The following is a 17,728-nucleotide window of genomic DNA, read 5'->3' as shown; positions in this document are numbered from 1 at the left end:
GTCTGGGTGCTTGGCCCCCGAAAATACTGCTTTGCAGCTTCAATATTTAATTGTATTCGGGTGTAAAGTATAAATTCCCTTAAAATCAATTAACTAAAAAAATACAGTTAATTACATTCTACTTCTTATATTTATAATGAAAAGCTTTGAAGTCGGTGAACTTTTTCATTCGTCTGTTTCCTTTCCCAGTATTTTTAAATGAAGTTATTTTTGTTTTTATTTTATCCTGCCGTCTTTAAGACCATGATGGCTGAGGAGCAATATTACTGCAATATTGTGATGATAAACTAATAAACATGAGTTGTTATTAAAATGGAGACAAATGACTATAAAATACTCAAAGTAGAAAAACTTGGATGCAAACATTTATAAAACAGGAAATTTAATAAACACATTTGATTCGAATAAATTAGTACAAAAAAAACCAACACACTTTAGAAGAAAGTCCACTCTGTCTCACTCGGACGTAACACTCGAGTTCATTCATCTCCAAGCGTTGACTTTCGATCCTGACCTTTGACCTTGGGGTCCAGTCCGGCGCCCTCGTGTGGTTGTGTTCTGCATGGAGCGAGCCACGGACTGACGCTGCTGAACACACACACACACACACACACACACACACACACACACAGTTTATGTATTAGTTTTTCAAAACTTTTACACTTTGTGAAACTAGCAAACTTTCACACAATCTACTTTAACTGTTTATTGCTTTAGAACTTTAAGATTATTATTGTTTTTAATGATAATTTTCCTGTAAGTGTAAACTTTAAATTATCAAAATGTGCAATACAATTAAAATTTCCTTTTTTACACCATTTCATATATGAATTGTTTTAACTTATAATAGTTAGATACTTTTATTATACTTGAAACCTGCTCACCTGCAGGAGACTCTCCTCCTTTTGTCTCACCTCCTTGCTGTCGTGCTGGGCTAGTCTGCGGTCTAGATTAGCTCGGACTGTGTCAGCACACATCTCCCCTGACCTAACACATACACACACCCTTCTTTTTTATACATTGCGGCTTAACACACACATACACACAGACACATCTCATATACACAAACAGAGCTCCACATGCGCACACACACCTAATATAGCTGTGGAGGAGCTGCTGCAGTTGCTGCGTGGTGTGTGTAGGGGGCAGTGTCAGGTGCAGGAGTTTAGCTAGCTGCTCCAGCTTCGGCTCTATCTCAGAGCTCACACCTGAAACACATGTATGTACTGAAGATGCCAAAACACCAACGCTGTCTGTATGCCTGTGCATACCCTGATACTAACACCACACACACACCTGAGTTAGTAGTCAGAGTTTCTGCTTTATTCTTGCTCTGATCCACCTGATGCTCCTCCAGAGGTTCACCTGGAGAACGCTCCAACAACTGAGTCAGAAAAGACAAAGCAGACGAATTAATAACTAAGAGATACACACACAGATAGACAGGTGTGTGTGTGTGTGTGTGTGGATACGTACATACCTTTGCTATGTAGTACTGCAGTTCATTTTGTCTCTCATCACATGAAGATGACACATTTGTTGCAGGGGGAGGAGCTTTCACATTGACTGACAGGGTCTGTTCTTCTGTGGGTGGAGCTTTTGTCCCTGTACTACTGTACATTTGCTTGGATACATCAAATCGGCCCACCCCCTTATCTGAGCTCTGATTGACCCGTACATCAGTGGAGGCGTGTGCTCGATTCAGTCTGAGATTAGAATTCAGAGTGGGATTGGGAAAGGGATTCAGATTGGGAGTGGGAATGGGTTGTGTGTTGACTCGGTGATCAGACTGAACCCTGGTCTGATTCAGGTGGCAGTACAGATTCTGAGTGTGGAAGTGAGTCGTCTCTCCTCTCTCTCTCTGTTCTTTCCCTCCATCAGTTCCTCTGTCCACTGTCTGTCTCTCTCCTCCCACAGGCCTGTCCCACAGATCACCATCACCACCACCAACAGCTGCAACACACACACACACACACACACACATACACACACACACACAAAGTCCAATGTAATACCTCATTATCAGTAAGAAGGTCAGGATTAGTAAATCTTGTACTTGTCGGGGTGTGTGTGTGTGTGTGTGTGTGTGTGTGTGTGTGTGTGTGTGTACCTGTAAGGTGTCTGTACCTGTAAGGTGTGTGTCATCCAGCACTGGCTCCAGTGGACTGAAGGTGTGACTGTGGTTTAACAGGCTGAAGTCAGATTCCACTCGTCCCCTGTCCCCTCCACTGTCCCCCTGTCCCCTCGTCCCTCGCTCTCTACACAGCTGCAACACCACGGCCTGAGGAGCAGCTGAGAGACAGACAGAGAGAGAGAGACAGACAGAAATTATTCAGAGTAATCTCTGGAGCATTATTGATAATACTAATATTTCAAATGTGTGTGTGTGTGTGTGTGTGTGTATGCGTGTATACCTGTAGAGAGTGTGTGTGCTGTGCTGCAGATGCTGGTGTCCTGAGTTCGGGGGGATGAGTGTGGTTTGTCCCACAGAGACAAGGGAGTCAACACCCCTTCAATCTAACACACACACACACACACACACACACACACACACACACACACACAAAGTGATGTGTGTTGATTTTTGGTGTGTGTGAGACTGTAATTTATGCTGTGTTTCTCACAGACCTGCTCCTGATTGGTCAGCAGTCTGAGAGCCTCTGCCCAATGGGAGCGCATCATTCCCTGCAGGCGAGACACAAGCTCCTCCCTCTGCGTCTCCAGCCTCCTCTTACTGGTCTCCATGGAAACCAGCTCGTCCTGTAGTTCTGCCATCCTGTGCACACACACACACACACAGAGTAATGTAAGGGTGAATCAGAGGTAGTGGATCAAAATCAAAATTGTTCCAGTGTGTAGCATTGTGTTCACTCGTGTTGTAATTACGTCACTTGTCAACTAACTTGTCACAGGTTGTCATAGCAACGGCTTATATCTGGGTCTGAATGGATGAGATTCAGAGCAGATTATGAAATGAAAGTGAACACGCCCTCAGTCCACCCTGTCTCCTGAGTGGGTAAGTAGGTGGGTGTATTTCAACACAAAATATAAACCACACACACACACACACACACACACACACGCACACACGCACACACGCACACACGCACACACACAGAGTTGTGTACTTCTTGTTGAAGTGGAGTGTGAGCTGGTGCTGTCGGTCGTCTCTCTCCTTCAGCTGCACTCCAAACTCATCCGACTGGACAGAGAGCTCTCGCTCATGACGAGCACTCAGGTCCAGCAGCTGCTTCCTGTGCACACACACACACACACACACACACACACACACACACACACACACATATATATATATTAACTTTCCACACATTGACCGTGTGTGTGTGTGTGCGGGAACAGCACAGGTATACACACATACACACACACACACACACACACACACACACACACACACACACACACACACATATATATATTAACTTTCCACACATTGACCGTGTGTGTGTGTCTGTGTGCATACCTGTGCTGTTCCCGAAGTTTAGCTGTAGCGTTAGCGTTCTCCTCCTGTATGGTTGCCAGTCGTTCTGTGACCTGCTGCTCCACAGAGAGTCGGAGCTCCACCTCCCACTGCGAGCGCTGAGCCTCGAACCGAGCCTGAAACCAACATCAGCAGATCAGGATCAGTGTTACAGTAAAGTATTTCTGTATGATCATCACCTTCTGACGCTGCTGTTAAGGAGATCATGACCACTACAGGAAGTTTACAGGAGGAAGAGGAGGTGACTTTTATAGGTGATCTAGGATGTCTTGGGGTGGAACCCTCTACATATGTAATGACCAGGAATACTCCTTATATAAACGTCTATAACTTTCTAATAAAATTGTAGGAGAACCCACTGTCGGAGCTCAACAGGAACGTTTAGTGTTGTTACAGCGGTAAATAGACGTGGTGCAAATTCACACCAAATTACACCTAAATGAAGTTTCCTGAGCACACGCCCCACCCCATGCCCAGCCCCATGCCCCGCCCGTCCGCACCCTACTGCAAATTACCCGAGGTTGAAGTTTAACTTTAAAGATTTATAATTAATGAACATGCTGCTGCTGAGTTTTGGATTGTGATTGGGTCAGAAGGAAGGTGTTGATTAGTTTTCTATAATAGCAGCTCTGACAGTAGCGCAGATTTATATTTATATTAATGCACTCGCTCTGATAGGTTATGGTATCAATAGTAACGGCTCATTCACAGGAAAAAAAGAAAAAGTAGGAACGTTCTCTGTCTCTGGAAAAATGTATGTGTGTGTGTGTGTGTGTGTGTGCTTGTGTGTGAGAGAGAGACCTGGTCCAGTGCTCGGTCTACTCTGGCAGTGTCTCTCTCTCTCTTAGTCTCCTCCAGGTCCTGCTGCAGCTGCTGAAGTCTGGACTGGGCCTCCTCATGCAGCTGCACCTCCTCATTCACTCGCTCCTACACACACACACACACACACACACACACACACACACACACACACACACAGAGGTCACCATGATTAAAATTACTGAACAGCGGTCTTACCCGTTCAATGTGTGTATCAGCTCCTGCTGCAGGTGTGTGTGTGTGTGTGTGTGTGTGTGTGTGTGTGTCTCACCCTCTCTGCCTCCAGCTGTTGTGTGAGCAGTGTCAGCTCTAGCTGCAACTGTGTGTGTCTTTCACCCTCTCTGCCTCCAGCTGTTGTGTGAGCAGTGTCAGCTCCTGCTTCAGGTGTATGTGTGTGTCTCACCCTCTCTGCCTCCAGCTGTTGTGTGAGCAGTGTCAGCTCTAGCTGCAGGTGTGTGTGTGTCTCACCCTCTCTGCCTCCAGCTGTTGTGTGAGCAGTGTCAGCTCCTGCTTCAGGTGTATGTGTGTGTCTCACCCTCTCTGCCTCCAGCTGTTGTGTGAGCAGTGTCAGCTCTAGCTGCAGGTGTGTGTGTGTCTCACCCTCTCTGCCTCCAGCTGTTGTGTGAGCAGTGTCAGCTCTAGCTGCAGGTGTGTGTGTGTCTCACCCTCTCTGCCTCCAGCTGTTGTGTGAGCAGTGTCAGCTCCTGCTGCAGGTGTGTATGTGTGTCTCACCCTCTCTGCCTCCAGCTGTTGTGTGATCAGTGTCACCTCCTGCTGCAGGTGTGTATGTGTCTCACCCTCTCTGCCTCCAGCTGTTGTGTGAGCAGTGTCAGCTCCTGCTGCAGGTGTGTATGTATATGTGTGTCTCACCCGCTCTGTCTCCAGCTGTTGTGTGAGCAGTGTCAGCTCCTGCTGCAGGTGTGTGTGTATGTGTTTGGACTGGAGGTTGTGTTGTTCCAGTTGTTGCTGTAGATCCAGGTTGTGTGTTTGAAGTCTCTCCACCTCAGCCTTCTCCTCCTCCACCTCAGCACGTACACGCTCCACCTCCTGCTCCAGCTCACCTACACAGACACGTAGCTCTGCCATCTCACACTCCTACACACACACACACACACATCAGGACTCAATGCTACACAAAAACACACATACACACACGCAGAAGTGGGCTTGTGTGTGTGTGGGTGTGTGTACCAGCTGTTTGTTGGTGTTCTGTAGCTCTTCGTTGCGTTTTTGTTCTTTGTCCAACGTCTCTGCTGCCTCTGACAGACTCTTCTCAAGGCAAGCCAGAACCTACAACACACACACACACACCATAAAGAAAGATATATACTCAGCATTCTATGTGTGTGTGTGTGTTTGGAGGTAAAGTAGGTCTCGTAAAACAGAAGTGTGTATTTTGGTCCCCATAATGGGATAATGGGATGTGCGTGTGTGTGTAAACCTCTCTTTGTTTTTGCTGTGTGCTCTCCGCTGCCTCCTTCTCCTCCTGCAGCCGTCTCACTCCCTCACTCTTCTCTCGCTCGTGCCGACGCCACCCCTCCACCACCTTCTCCAACGTCTGACACACACACACAGTAATGCAGTGAGACGGGTCAATAATGCAGAGAGATGGGTCAGGAATGCAGTGAGACGGGTGGGTGAACCTTATCTAGTTGCTCGATCATGATGTCCTTCTTACGATCTGCGGACACGGCGAGTGCTAACTGCTGCTGCAGCCCTAACGCTTTACTCTGTACTGCCAAGAGCTGCTGCTCCCAGTGCTACAGACAGACAGGGGGAGAGAGAGAAATTGCATTGGTTATTCAAACACATCAGTGTGTGTGATGTGTGTCTGTGTGTGTGTGTGTGTGTGTGTGTGTGTTACTTTGCGTCTTGCTCTTTCTCTCTCCAGACTCTCTCTGATCACCTGCAGCTCAGAGACAGAGTGAAAAGGGGCGGAGTCAAAATCAGCACGGACACGGGAATACCGCGGGAACAAATCCTCTACACCACTGAGAGAGAGAGAGAGAGAGAGATGAATATGGAGGAAGCGATAAAGGTACAAATTGTACAAAAAAAAACAGATAGATGGGTGGATGAGATGGAGAAAGATGAATGAACAGATGTATGGAAGGATAGACATGAAACGAGGAAAAGAGAGAAAGAGGTAGCTGACAATATGATTTTTATTATTGCTGTATTTTTTCAATTGTTTTTAACATGGTGTGTGTATACCTGAGCAGGTCTGAGGTGGAGTCACTCTCGTTGTCCTGAAGATGCTGTAACGCACAGGGGAGGAGTTCTGCAGAGATCATAGTTCAGGGGATAAAGGTCAACAACAGATTGTGGATGTTTCTGAATGACACCCTGTTCATCCACACTGCACTACTTCCTCCTTCTTACCTGTCTGTGGTTCTGTGTGTCTGCCTGCCTGTAAAACCCACTATTAATGACTGCAGTGTGTGTATGTGTGTGTGTGTGTATACTCACCGTGTGTGTCAGTAGCTCTGGCTCTCAGAATTGTCTGTAAGTGACTCCTCACGTTCTCCATCTCCTCAATATGCCGCCGGCCACTCTACACACATACACACACACACACACACACACACACACACACACAGTGTTTATGAGTCCACTGTACACAGTGTAGTGTTGTGTACAGCGTGGACATTAGCGAGCACTACCGAGAATTTAGTGTTGCTCTGTAGGTTCAGGTCCATCTCTTCAGCTATTGGCTCTGGCTCTGACTCCGCCTCCTCCATCCCAGAGATCCTGAGTTCACTGGAGGAGCATGCGTCAAGACCAAATGCCACTTCCTGTGACTCATTCAGCCTATCAGAGCGCAGAGAGGGTGCAGATGTTGTCATGGTAACCAAAGGAGAAGTCACCTTAAAGGATACCTGTCTGTGAGAAAGACAGACAGAGAGACAGGTGAGTTGCACTGTAATGTATAGATGATACTATAGATAGATAGATAGACAAGTTCTTATTATTATTATTTCTAAGTGATTTAAAGTCTTTACCTGGCTGTGAGAGAACGATGGGTGTCGGCCTGGTGACCTTTGACCTCCTGCTCTCTACTGTGCTGGAGGGAGGAGTAGAGACGAGCGGTGACCTGACGAGAGGATGAGAGAGGAGAGGAGGAGCAGGAAACAGGGAGAGACAGACAGGAGGAGAGAGAGACAGCAGGAGGAGTTGGGGGGGAGGAGGGTAACGACTCCATACCGCTCAGCACATTATCTGCTGCTCTATCCATCTCACCCTGAAACACACACACAGTGATTATTCCTCTAATGCTCTTAACTACAATTGTTCCAAATAACCGACGCTGTTGTGACCGATTTTTTTCTTTACTCCACCCGTATTCCGAGTCCTGTTCTGTGATTGGTTATTTCTATGTGGTTTCCTGCGATAGGCTTGGATAGTGGTCCGCCTTCTGCTCTCGGATTGGCTAAAAGCACTTTAACCAATTCTAGAGCAGTAGGCGGGATTTCAGAATTCGGTGTAACTGATCACTTTATTCAATAAAAATTCTTAATAATTTTTTTAAGTAAAAAATTCTATAAATAATAAATCTAACACAATAACTACACATGGTTAAAACACATTAATCAGGAACACTAACCGCGAATACTATATCACCGCTTGTTAGCTTCATGGCTAACACTACTGATGCTGTGCTGAGCTAAACATTGCAGTGGATTACTTACACTGTTTCTATATTTTAAAAAATACCTATTATTATTATTATTATTATTATTATTATTATTATTATTATTATTATTATTATTACCTCAGCTGAAGCTTAGACGGCGCTGAACGCTCAGTCTTCTGTGGTTATAAATATGAAGAAGCTCTTCCTGTGAAACATTCCTTCCTAACGCGCCATGGCAACCGAGCGATGACGTAATCATCCAGCGACGCCCGTTGGCTTCGGCCATCTTATGATTATATTTTAAATCTTATATTAATAAAGCAAAGATCAACAAGATGAGGAGATCATATACATATAAACAAAAGTATACAAACAAATACACACAGAGGGAGACTACAAATACAGATTAACCCACATAAACAAACAAACAAATATCAATAATTAAATGAAAGATAAAGTACATAATATCATTATGACAAAAAGAGTTTTGGTATTTAGCACCTGTGTATCTATTTACCAATAAAATAATGAAATGACAAAGAAAATAATTTTAGCAGTTCTACCCCTCTGAAAAATAACCCCCAATAGAAACCCCCACAGAATTTGTAATGGTTTTAATGGGAACTGTAATGGTCACTGTGTGTCTCTAGTGGTAATCTGTTGCCTTCTATTGGTGGCATGTTATGTCTAGTGGATCCTATTAAGGACCGTTAATGGTTTTAATGTTTAGCTAATGGTTTGTAATGGTATTTGTAGTGGAAACCATTAGAAATTCTGTATTGGTTTCTATTGTTTTTTAAGCAGGGTATTTCATAATTGTAAAAACATATATTTTCATACTTGGGCTGCACTTCATTCTGTTGTGATTATAACTGATTATAACTGTGATTATAACTGTGATTATTATTGATTATGACTCTGATTATAACTGTGATTTTAACTGATTATAACTGTGATCATAATTTATTATAACTGCGATTATAATTATGATTTTAACTGATTATAACTGTGATTATAACTGTGATTATAACTGATTATAACTGCAAGTATAATTATGATTTTAACTGATTATAACTGATTATAACTTATTATAACTGTGATTATAACTGATTATAACTCCGATTATAACTGATTATAACTGATTATAACTGTGATTATAACTGTGATTATAATTGATTATGACTCTGATTATAACTGTGATTTTAACTTATTATAACTATTTAGAACTGATTATAACTCTGATTATAACTGATTATAACTGTGATCATAATTGATTATAACTGCGATTATAATTATGATTTTAACTGATTATAACTGTGATTATAACTGTGATTATAACTGTGATTATAACTGATTATAACGGCAAGTATAATTATGATTTTAACTGATTATAACTGATTATAACTTATTATAACTGTGATTATAACTGATTATAACTGATTATTTTTATGATTTTAACTGATTATAACTGATTATAGCTGTGATTATAACTGATTATAACTGATTATTTTTATGATTTTAACTGATTATAACTGATTATAGCTGTGATTATAACTGATTATAACTGTGATTATAATTATGATTTTAACTGATTATAACTGTGATTATAACTGATTATAACTGATTATAACTGTGGTTATAACTGATTATAACTGTGATTATAATTATGATTTTAACTGATTATAACTCTGATTATAACTGTGATTATAACTGATTATAACTGTGCCCTACTCCCTCTGAAGGCTATACAATAATCACTATGTAGTGTTCCTCTGTTGGAGCTCAATATTTTAAGATGAACCAGAGGTGTTTGAACGTCACACATCTGAAACTGCACCATTATTTACCTTAGTGCAGAGTTTTATACTGAATACTGTACCACTGCTCAGGGTTGATGATGATGATGATGATGAACCATATGAATGTGAATATGTGTAATAATCATTTATTTGTAAATATATGTTTCTTCATCAACAATCGTGTGACCCCCAGTTATTAAAATAAACTTTTATTGACGATGTTTTCACCTCTGAATAAACTTTTTTACAGTTACTGTGTCCCTAAATGTGTAATCATGTTGGTGGTTGAAGTAAAAATAAAAATCTGCAATAAGCTGATGGAGAAGCCCTTTTAAAATTTTATAACAGGAGTATAATTACTGTACAGTGTTATTGGAGATGTAAAGATTGAATAACAGTAATGAGGAGTTCAGAAACAGTCGTCATATTGTCATATTGCCATTAATTGTAATGGTTTAGTTATGATGGTCATCATCATCATCACTCACGTCAGCGCTCACAATCACAACACAAAAACTCTCACACTGCCAGAACTTTGTCGTAAGCTGTCTTTGTTCGCTGTGGCACTAAATCAGCTGCTGGTGTGCGCCAATCTTAACTCACCACCAAAGAATTCATTTTTATTATGTGTGATTTTTGTCTGTCAGCAAAATGGCTGAAAGTTGTACAGTACTACACCGGGTTAACCCTGTGTTTCAGTACTGCACTGAATTCTGATATTAACAGCTGTCAGGCTAATTAGCTAGTTTATTAGATCAGTACAGAGTAGCGCAGCTACGTGTCAGGTTCAGATGAAGGAAAAAAACTCAAACTGAACACAATCAAACATTTTAGTTTCAAAATATGAAGTATTTTATTGCTCTTCTTTAATAGATTAACATCTCCAACTGCCATTTTGAAAAAGAACCTGTATCAGAACGATATGTAAGTAAAGGGTTTAATATCGCTTACACTGAGATGAAAGGAAGATGTTTATAAATTGTATAAAAATATCAATGAAACACAGCATTGCTAAGTACTCTCAGTAATTATTACGCTTAGTAACTTCCTTTCTCTGCCGTTTCTTCAGAAGCTTCATCCTTTTCTTCTTGTTGTGCTTAGCAGGACCAGCAGGAAGTCGCTTGGGGTAAGCAGGCTGTAGCACCACGTAGCCGCTAGCTCCGAACTCCATCTGAGTCCAGGCCAGGATGTGGCCTCGAGGCAGGACGGAGTGGCCATGCAGGTACCTGTTTAGCTCTCGAACACTGAGGACCGAATTCCACATGTAGACATCAGATATCTGACCCTCAAACTCACTCATGGTTAATTCAGCCTGGCCCGAAAACACCTACAACACGCACGCACACACACACACACACACACATTTATTAACGTGCTGTACCCCTATAGTGGAGGAGAGATGAAATCACAACACATTTACATGCACAATGTCATATACTGTATGTTCATGTTTATAGATAAGAAGATTAATGTGTATTTGATGAAATCACAACATGTCTAATTCATCCTTCAATTAGATTCTGCTCCTTTAACATCTCTGTGTTTAGATTGGACTGGAGTTACGCAGGGCAGAGTTTTTTGACATTGGAGCAGACACATCTTAATCAGAGACGTGGCTTCTCTCAAGTGAATTTTTGTATTAAATTATGAATGAACTTAAAGTGAGCTGGAAATGTAGGAGCTGAGCACTCAGTTAGCTTATCCTTCACACTGTGGGCATGCTTTCTTTACAGCAGAGCGCATCCAGTTAGTACAAATCATAGCATTATTTTATTCATTCAACAATTCATTAATTCACTATTAATATTAATTCACTGCTTGGATTGGACTCTGGGGCATGTCCTGCCTGCTTTCAGACTGAGCAACACGTCTACTGTGAGTGTGGATTTGATTATCAGTCTCTCTCTCTCTCTGTCTCTTTTTAAATCATGACTCAGGAGCTTCTTTCAATGAGGAAGTTCAGGAATTGACATTTTCAACAAAACACAATGATCTTCACCGTTCCTCTGCCCAGTCCTTTGCGAACGCTCATCCTGCCATCGAACCACAGTTGTGCCATCCCACTGCCGGAGTCCCAGGTCAAGCAACGGCTCTTCCACAGAGAGTGAACCTCCTGAACCGGTACCATGGAGTAAAAATTAAACGTTTCCTGGTAGCCAGCTACCTGTTGGTCAGGTGTGAAATAGAAGATAAACTGAGCCATGTTTTATTTTGTGCAACAGGTGATTTAAACTCCACCCCTAAAGCTTGAGCTCATGTCTGATTAGTACTGATTGAATATAACTATTTAAGTAGACAGGAGAACACATACTGATGTATAGACTCCATTATACCTGTAGCTTGTAAAGATAATCAGAAAAGTCATTTCTCATAATAGAAAGGGCAGGGTTTTTCCCAAACGTGAGTGAAAGATAATCATCAATCATCCACTTTTTCTCCGTCACAGCTCTCAAACACAGCGTGATTCCAGTGACGTTAGAGAGAGAGACGGAGTGGAACCTGACAACAGCACCGGGCATCACGCTGAACATCCATCCACCAAGATCTGCACACACACACACACACACACACACACTCGTCAGTGTTTTATAAGAGTTTTGTTAAACATCAAACAGGACGTTCAACAAATCACATTACTTCACACCCAAAAAATAAAAACAAACAAACACAAGTGTGAAAACGCCCTTGAAGTAAATCTGTAGGTACAATTTAACAGTTTAATATTTATCATTTCACATGACACTTATAATGATTACAGCACAAAGAAATTATTTTTTCTTCACATATCCGAGCATGTTCGGAGGCTGGGGTCAGAGCACAGGGTAAGCCATGATACAGCGTCCCCTGGAGCAGAGAGGGTTAAGGGTCTTGCTCAAGGGCACAACAGTGGCAACTTGAACCTCGACCTTCTGATAAGCAACCCAAAGCCCTAACTGTCAAACCACCCCTGCCCCAGTGTCCCCAACTTTCACTCAGTCCCACATGTGCGTTTGTGAGTAGAACATCAGGTATTTCATTATGTCTGTAATTTATTGAAAATATATGACTCTCCATGTTTATTCTTAAGAGTATAGAAAGTCCTGATTGAATTTCATAAACTTCTTGTATATGAACCACTTCCTACATCCTAAATACTAAAACGTCATTAAGGTATAGGTATGTGATTTGAGAAAAAGTTCATGACTGTAATTGAGAAAGACTTTAGCACAACAAATGAAATATAACTGAACAGAAAAACTTTATTTAAACATTTACAGTAGCAGTGAATTTATTTTGAATTTATAGTGAATGTATTTCCATTACATTGTACACATTTAGCACAAGCTTTATCCAGAGTGAGTCGGGTTACGAGCCTTGTTCAAGAACCCTAACAGTGACAGCTCAGCAGGAATGGGATTCAGTAGTGCAGAGCCCCAAACACTGACTATTAATTATAAACATGAAATCAGAACAAGAAAGATGAAGAATTGTACTTTTCGAACACGTAACTTCAAGTTACATTTCAATCACTTGTTGTAGTAACTTCAGGCACTAATTCCTCATCATTATCCACATGTCTTTAGCTCACTTAGTTCAAAGCGCACAGAATTACACAAATCTTCAGTGTGCAAATATTCAGACGTTGAGCCAATATGTAACGTGTTCCAGAAGGTCTGGAGGAACCGAATGCACTTCACTTCTCCCTCTCACACACTTTCACTTCCACCAGCACTTAATTTGTAAATCTGCAGGTCCTGGAACAATAAGAGGGCAGTGATCCGGCAGGGCGGGAAAAACACAAAAGTTCCCTGAACTTACAGACACGTAAAAGTACTTCTAGAACCTCACATAGGGAACGATATTCAGTGCTGACAGGTCGGCCTGCGTAACTGATCACACTGGTACAGTCACGTAACGAGTTAATAGCGGTGAATATTCTCAAGGGAAACATGATGGATCACGCACTCTATCAGCTTATGTGCCGTCTCCTCCGTTAGCTACAAAACACACTTGCCCAAAACATTTCAAAAACAAAGCTGTCGTGTCCTGTGTCCTTTACATATCCATGAGCACACAAACTTTATAAGTGGTGGCTTATAGAGTGTGTGATGGTGGAGACAAGATGGTGAGGACTAGATGGTGGAGACATGATTGTGGGGATGTGATGGTGGGGATGTGATGGTGGAGACAAGATGGTGGGGATGTGATGGTGGAGACAAGATGGTGGAGATGTAATGGTGGACACATGATGGTAGAGATGTGATGGTGGAAACGTGATGGTGGAGACGTGATGGTGGACACGTGATGGTAGAGACGTGATGTTGGAAACGAGATGGTAGAGATGTGATGATGGCGATGTGATGGTGGGGATGTGATGGTGGAGACGAGATGGTAGAGATGTGATAGTGGGGATGTGATGGTGGGGATGAGATGGTGGAGACGTGATGGTGGAGACGTGATGTTGGGGACGGGACGTGATGGTGGAGACGTGATGGGGAGACGAGATGGTGGGGTTGTGATCAGTGGACATGTGATGGTGGAGACGTGATGGTGGAGACGTGATGGTGGGGATGTGATGGTGGAGATGTGATGGTGGAGACATGATGGGGAGACGAGATGGTGTGGTTGTGATCAGTGGAGCTGTGATGGTGGAGATGTGATGGTGGAGACGTGATGGTGAAGATGTGATGGGGGGGGGGGGGCATGATGGGGAGACGAGATGGTAGAGACGATATGGTGGAGATGAGAAGAGATTCCTGCTGTGAGCTACAAATGAGATTCATTTCGGAGAAACCCTGCTCGCACTCAACTGGAGATTGGTGTGGTATTCACAGTAGCTAACTGCCTCTGTCCTTCTGGAACTTTCCGTGTATTTGCTTTCTTTTTGCCGTGACACTCTACTACGCACGCTACGTGACTGTAGGCTTCGCTACATGACAACAAATTCAAGTGAACCTTGAACTTGAAGGATTTGTTTTGATAATATTACTGTGTGAGACTTTAAACATCCAGCTGCAGAGGGCCCGGATCCACATGAAAAGGTTCAGGAATGCAGATGTGCTATATTTTGGAGAAGTGCCGGATCCTGTTCTGTCTCCACCCCTCAGAAAGGTCTACTGTGAGACTCAACACCGCACGTCTCTTCCTGTTTCAGGATCTGGTAGCAGTTTCACTTCCTGTTTGGAGCTTTAATTCCCTCACAGCTTTCACACACTCAGCACTTTTGCAATGTTTATTAATATTCTGGAACACAGCAGTCCAGATCATGGCCGTGTTTACGAGGAGAAACCGTTATGGTCACATCACACATTTTTCTGATCATTGGATAAATTTTCTCGACTAAAGTGTAGTAATAAAAATATAAAAACTCAGCAGGAAAATGTTATTTCACTGTTTTTATTTTTGTTGTTCACTCGTGACCTTCAGGCTCCACCCAGTAAACGTGTTATTATGATTTACATGACAAACAATAAATCTAGTTTAAACAATAAACAAATAAAAGTCTTCACATTGAAATAAAGATTTTAATTCTAAATCCAAAGACTAGATTTTTGGCTTTATTATGTTTGCATGAATATTTAATTAGAATTATGTAAGAATATCAGTGGCAAAGACTGACTGTAATATACATCGTTTGAAAATAAATAAATAAATAAATAAATAAATAAATAAATAAACCCCTGATTCATCTTTAGCATAAGGACTCCTAAATACAGCTAAAACACATCAGGTATCTTTATGAATATAATGAATATTATGAATATTAATATCAGAGACACGGCTACATTACAGATAGTAAACTGTCTTTAAGCACTCTTTCAGCTCAGTGTGAAAAACCAGTGTGAATGCGGTGGACGATGTGTGTTAGTGAGGTGTGTTAGTGCACTTTGTCCTCCATGGTTTAATTTTTAACAGGTAAATTAATGGAGATAAAAGCTTAAATGTTTTCGGGGGAAACAGATTGATTCTGCTCTGTAGGTGTTTTATAGGTGTGTTTACACGTTTTTATTACATTTTTCTACAGTCCTGCTATCAGAGCTCTGAGTATCAGCCGATACACACACGGTAAACGAGAAGATTCCTCTCACACTCACACACATTCACAAAGGAAAATAAAGGAAAGTCTTACTCCTGGTTTCCCACGCCACTGCTGAAGTAATTGACGGCGATGGTGTTGTTACAAGTGCTGACAATCGTATGGAAGCTGCTCCTGGTCTGTCAGTATTTAGTGCAAAAAAACAGAAGAAGAAGAGAATCCTCGCCATGTTTCAGCCTGGAGTTTAATAACAGCACAGCGTGTGTGTGTTTCACCTACACTGAGTTCCTGATTTATCATCTTTCTCTACTTCCTGTACAGACTCTGAGTTATAAACATGAGCATGGGCAGATCTCAGGTCATGTCACTGTTATTATTATTATTATTATTATTATTATTATTATTATTATTATTATTATTATTATTATTAAATGAGTGAGAAATCTAACTGTAGTAATAATAAAGATAATAGTGTTGCCATGGTGTGTTATACATAACGTGCTTATTTAACAAGTATAAAATGTGTCACTTCTCAATGTTTATTTATTGTAAACAATCCTGTGCTTCCTGTAATAAGAATATTAATATAATGAGTGAAAGGCGATGGAGTCTGCTGTTGCTTGAGGCTAATTTTCTGTCCAAGTGGCTTCAGGACACCGATAAACTCCTCGCCAATGTTCACGCAAGCAGGTGATGAGTTGCTCATGTTGCTTGGAGTTTGTCTCTTATGGGTGAGCAGCTATCACTACTGTAGTCATTTTTTTACTTTAGCTGCAGTGAGAAAAGGTATTAGCTATATGTTAAGTGAACAAGTTAAATGCAAATGAAATAACGCAGTAATTTAGTATAACATGCTGTCGATGCACACTGAAGGGGACGTGGACAAAGATGTGCAAACAGAGAGGTGAGAGGCATGTGGGGACTACAATTCCCAGCAGTGCTGCAATGCACACTAATCCCTAAAGAGGTTTAAAAGTGTGTGTGTATGTGTGTGTCTGTGTGAGTGTTAGAGAGAGATAGAGAAATAGAAGATCGCTGAGGAGACAAGCAGACCGACAACATGCCTCTGAAACGGGAAGGTCAGTGTGTGTGTGTGTGTGTGTGTGTGTGTGTGTTAGATGACTAAATTAGGCAAATTTGGCTAAATGATTCACTTCTTCCTCACCTCCTGTAGTGATATGCACTTAGTGAGCAGAAATCGTTGTGATTTTGTGACTCGAGTGGCGCTGATCCATTCAGCACTTCCTGTTCAAACAGATGTGAGTGCTGATTCTTGGCCACGCCCACTGCTAACGATCAGCATACTGTTTCACACTCAACTTTTGCAGAAATTTCTATTCAAACTGTTAAGGTTCCAGGATCTTCTGAGAACGTTCTTTAAATGATTTTTACAAAACATACTTTTTATAATAACATTAACACAACGTCTGTGTGTAACTAGGAAAGTTGTGTTAGCAAGCAACTAACAAAACAAGTTTCCAGAATGTTGTAGGAACATTATTTCGGTAACATTTCATCCTGACACATTTTTGTTATTTTTATTCTTTTTACTTGTGTGTGTGTGTGTGTGTGTGTGTGTGTGTGTGTGTGTGTGTGTAGATACAGAGCGTGCTCTGTTGGTGATGGAGGCGTGTCAGACAGCAGCAAGTGAAGTGTTCAGAGTAAGAGCTGAGAGACTGCTGAACGTCTTTCAGAGTGACCTGTTCCAGGCCCTGCTGGGTGTGTATAAAGACAAACACACACAGGAACACACACACACACACACACACACACACACACACACACACACACACGCACAGCTTAGTGAGATTGTGAGATTAGGATGTGACCAGAATCACAGCAGATTAAGAAACTCTCTTCCTACAAGGGGCGGAGCCGTCACTCCCTCTCTCTCTCTCTCTCTCTCTCTCTCTCTCTCTCTCTCTCCCTCTCTCTGTGCAGATATTCAGGAGTTTTATGAG

General features: G+C 41.8%; 3 protein-coding genes across 7 annotated transcripts in view; 1 reads left to right on the top strand and 2 right to left on the bottom strand.

Annotated features, from left to right (window-relative positions):
* Positions 1 to 365: 365 nt before the first annotated feature.
* cntrob (centrobin, centrosomal BRCA2 interacting protein) lies at positions 366 to 8,221 on the bottom strand. 4 transcript variants are annotated; one of them, XM_053686443.1, is made up of 21 exons: positions 8,091 to 8,221; positions 7,321 to 7,559; positions 6,982 to 7,201; positions 6,788 to 6,872; positions 6,533 to 6,599; positions 6,183 to 6,309; positions 5,962 to 6,078; positions 5,760 to 5,876; positions 5,510 to 5,608; positions 5,189 to 5,413; positions 4,301 to 4,426; positions 3,482 to 3,615; positions 3,111 to 3,254; positions 2,629 to 2,776; positions 2,415 to 2,517; positions 2,128 to 2,292; positions 1,481 to 1,953; positions 1,297 to 1,384; positions 1,094 to 1,208; positions 885 to 987; positions 366 to 588 (listed from the first exon to the last, which is right to left on the bottom strand). In XM_053686443.1, the coding sequence occupies exons 2-21, from the start codon at positions 7,551 to 7,553 to the stop codon at positions 484 to 486; spliced, it is 2,994 nt and encodes a 997-aa protein (XP_053542418.1). In that variant the 5' UTR covers positions 7,554 to 7,559; positions 8,091 to 8,221; the 3' UTR covers positions 366 to 483. The 4 variants fall into 4 exon arrangements, with proteins under 4 accessions (XP_053542418.1, XP_053542419.1, XP_053542420.1 ...); XM_053686444.1 differs by having other exon boundaries at positions 366 to 585; XM_053686445.1 differs by having other exon boundaries at positions 3,117 to 3,254.
* Positions 8,222 to 10,579: 2,358 nt separating this feature from the next.
* LOC108276003 (serum amyloid P-component) lies at positions 10,580 to 16,062 on the bottom strand. Its single transcript, XM_017487241.3, has 4 exons — positions 15,861 to 16,062; positions 12,085 to 12,296; positions 11,751 to 11,915; positions 10,580 to 11,078 (listed from the first exon to the last, which is right to left on the bottom strand). Exons 1-4 carry the CDS (start codon positions 15,994 to 15,996, stop codon positions 10,773 to 10,775), a joined length of 819 nt encoding a protein of 272 aa, XP_017342730.1. The 5' UTR covers positions 15,997 to 16,062; the 3' UTR covers positions 10,580 to 10,772.
* A 135-nt stretch (positions 16,063 to 16,197) lies between these two features.
* The window catches only part of dlg4b (discs, large homolog 4b (Drosophila)), a 43,604-nt gene continuing 42,073 nt past the window's right edge, over positions 16,198 to 17,728 (top strand). Inside the window, exons 1-4 of one of the 2 annotated variants that reach the window (XM_053686423.1) lie at positions 16,198 to 16,457; positions 16,778 to 16,846; positions 17,367 to 17,486; positions 17,709 to 17,728. The exon at positions 17,709 to 17,728 is cut by the window's right edge and continues 51 nt beyond it. In XM_053686423.1, the coding sequence (XP_053542398.1) occupies positions 16,828 to 16,846; positions 17,367 to 17,486; positions 17,709 to 17,728 (159 nt within the window). In that variant the 5' untranslated portion in view covers positions 16,198 to 16,457; positions 16,778 to 16,827. The remainder of the gene's footprint in view (positions 16,458 to 16,777; positions 16,847 to 17,366; positions 17,487 to 17,708) is intronic. The other variant, XM_053686422.1, reaches the window with a different exon arrangement.

This window comes from Ictalurus punctatus, chromosome 15, assembly GCF_001660625.3.
Source record: "Ictalurus punctatus breed USDA103 chromosome 15, Coco_2.0, whole genome shotgun sequence".
Taxonomy (NCBI): Eukaryota; Metazoa; Chordata; class Actinopteri; order Siluriformes; family Ictaluridae; genus Ictalurus; species Ictalurus punctatus.
The sequence above is the reverse complement of the archived record's forward strand: the minus strand, read 5'-3'. Positions and strand labels throughout refer to the sequence as shown.

Coding starts and splice junctions, on each gene's coding strand:
- cntrob (XM_053686443.1), bottom strand. CDS start 7,553: ATGGATAGAGCAGCAGATAATGTGCTGAGCGGTATGGAGTCGTTACCC. Junction 5,609..5,759: donor CACAGCAAAAACAAAGAGAG/GTTTACACACAC, acceptor TGTGTGTTGTAG/GTTCTGGCTTGCCTTGAGAA. Junction 5,414..5,509: donor AGAACACCAACAAACAGCTG/GTACACACACCC, acceptor GTGTGTGTGTAG/GAGTGTGAGATGGCAGAGCT.
- LOC108276003 (XM_017487241.3), bottom strand. CDS start 15,996: ATGGCGAGGATTCTCTTCTTCTTCTGTTTTTTTGCACTAAATACTGAC. Junction 12,297..15,860: donor AGTGGCGTGGGAAACCAGGA/GTAAGACTTTCC, acceptor GTGTGTGTGCAG/ATCTTGGTGGATGGATGTTC. Junction 11,916..12,084: donor ATTATCTTTACAAGCTACAG/GTATAATGGAGT, acceptor CCTGACCAACAG/GTAGCTGGCTACCAGGAAAC.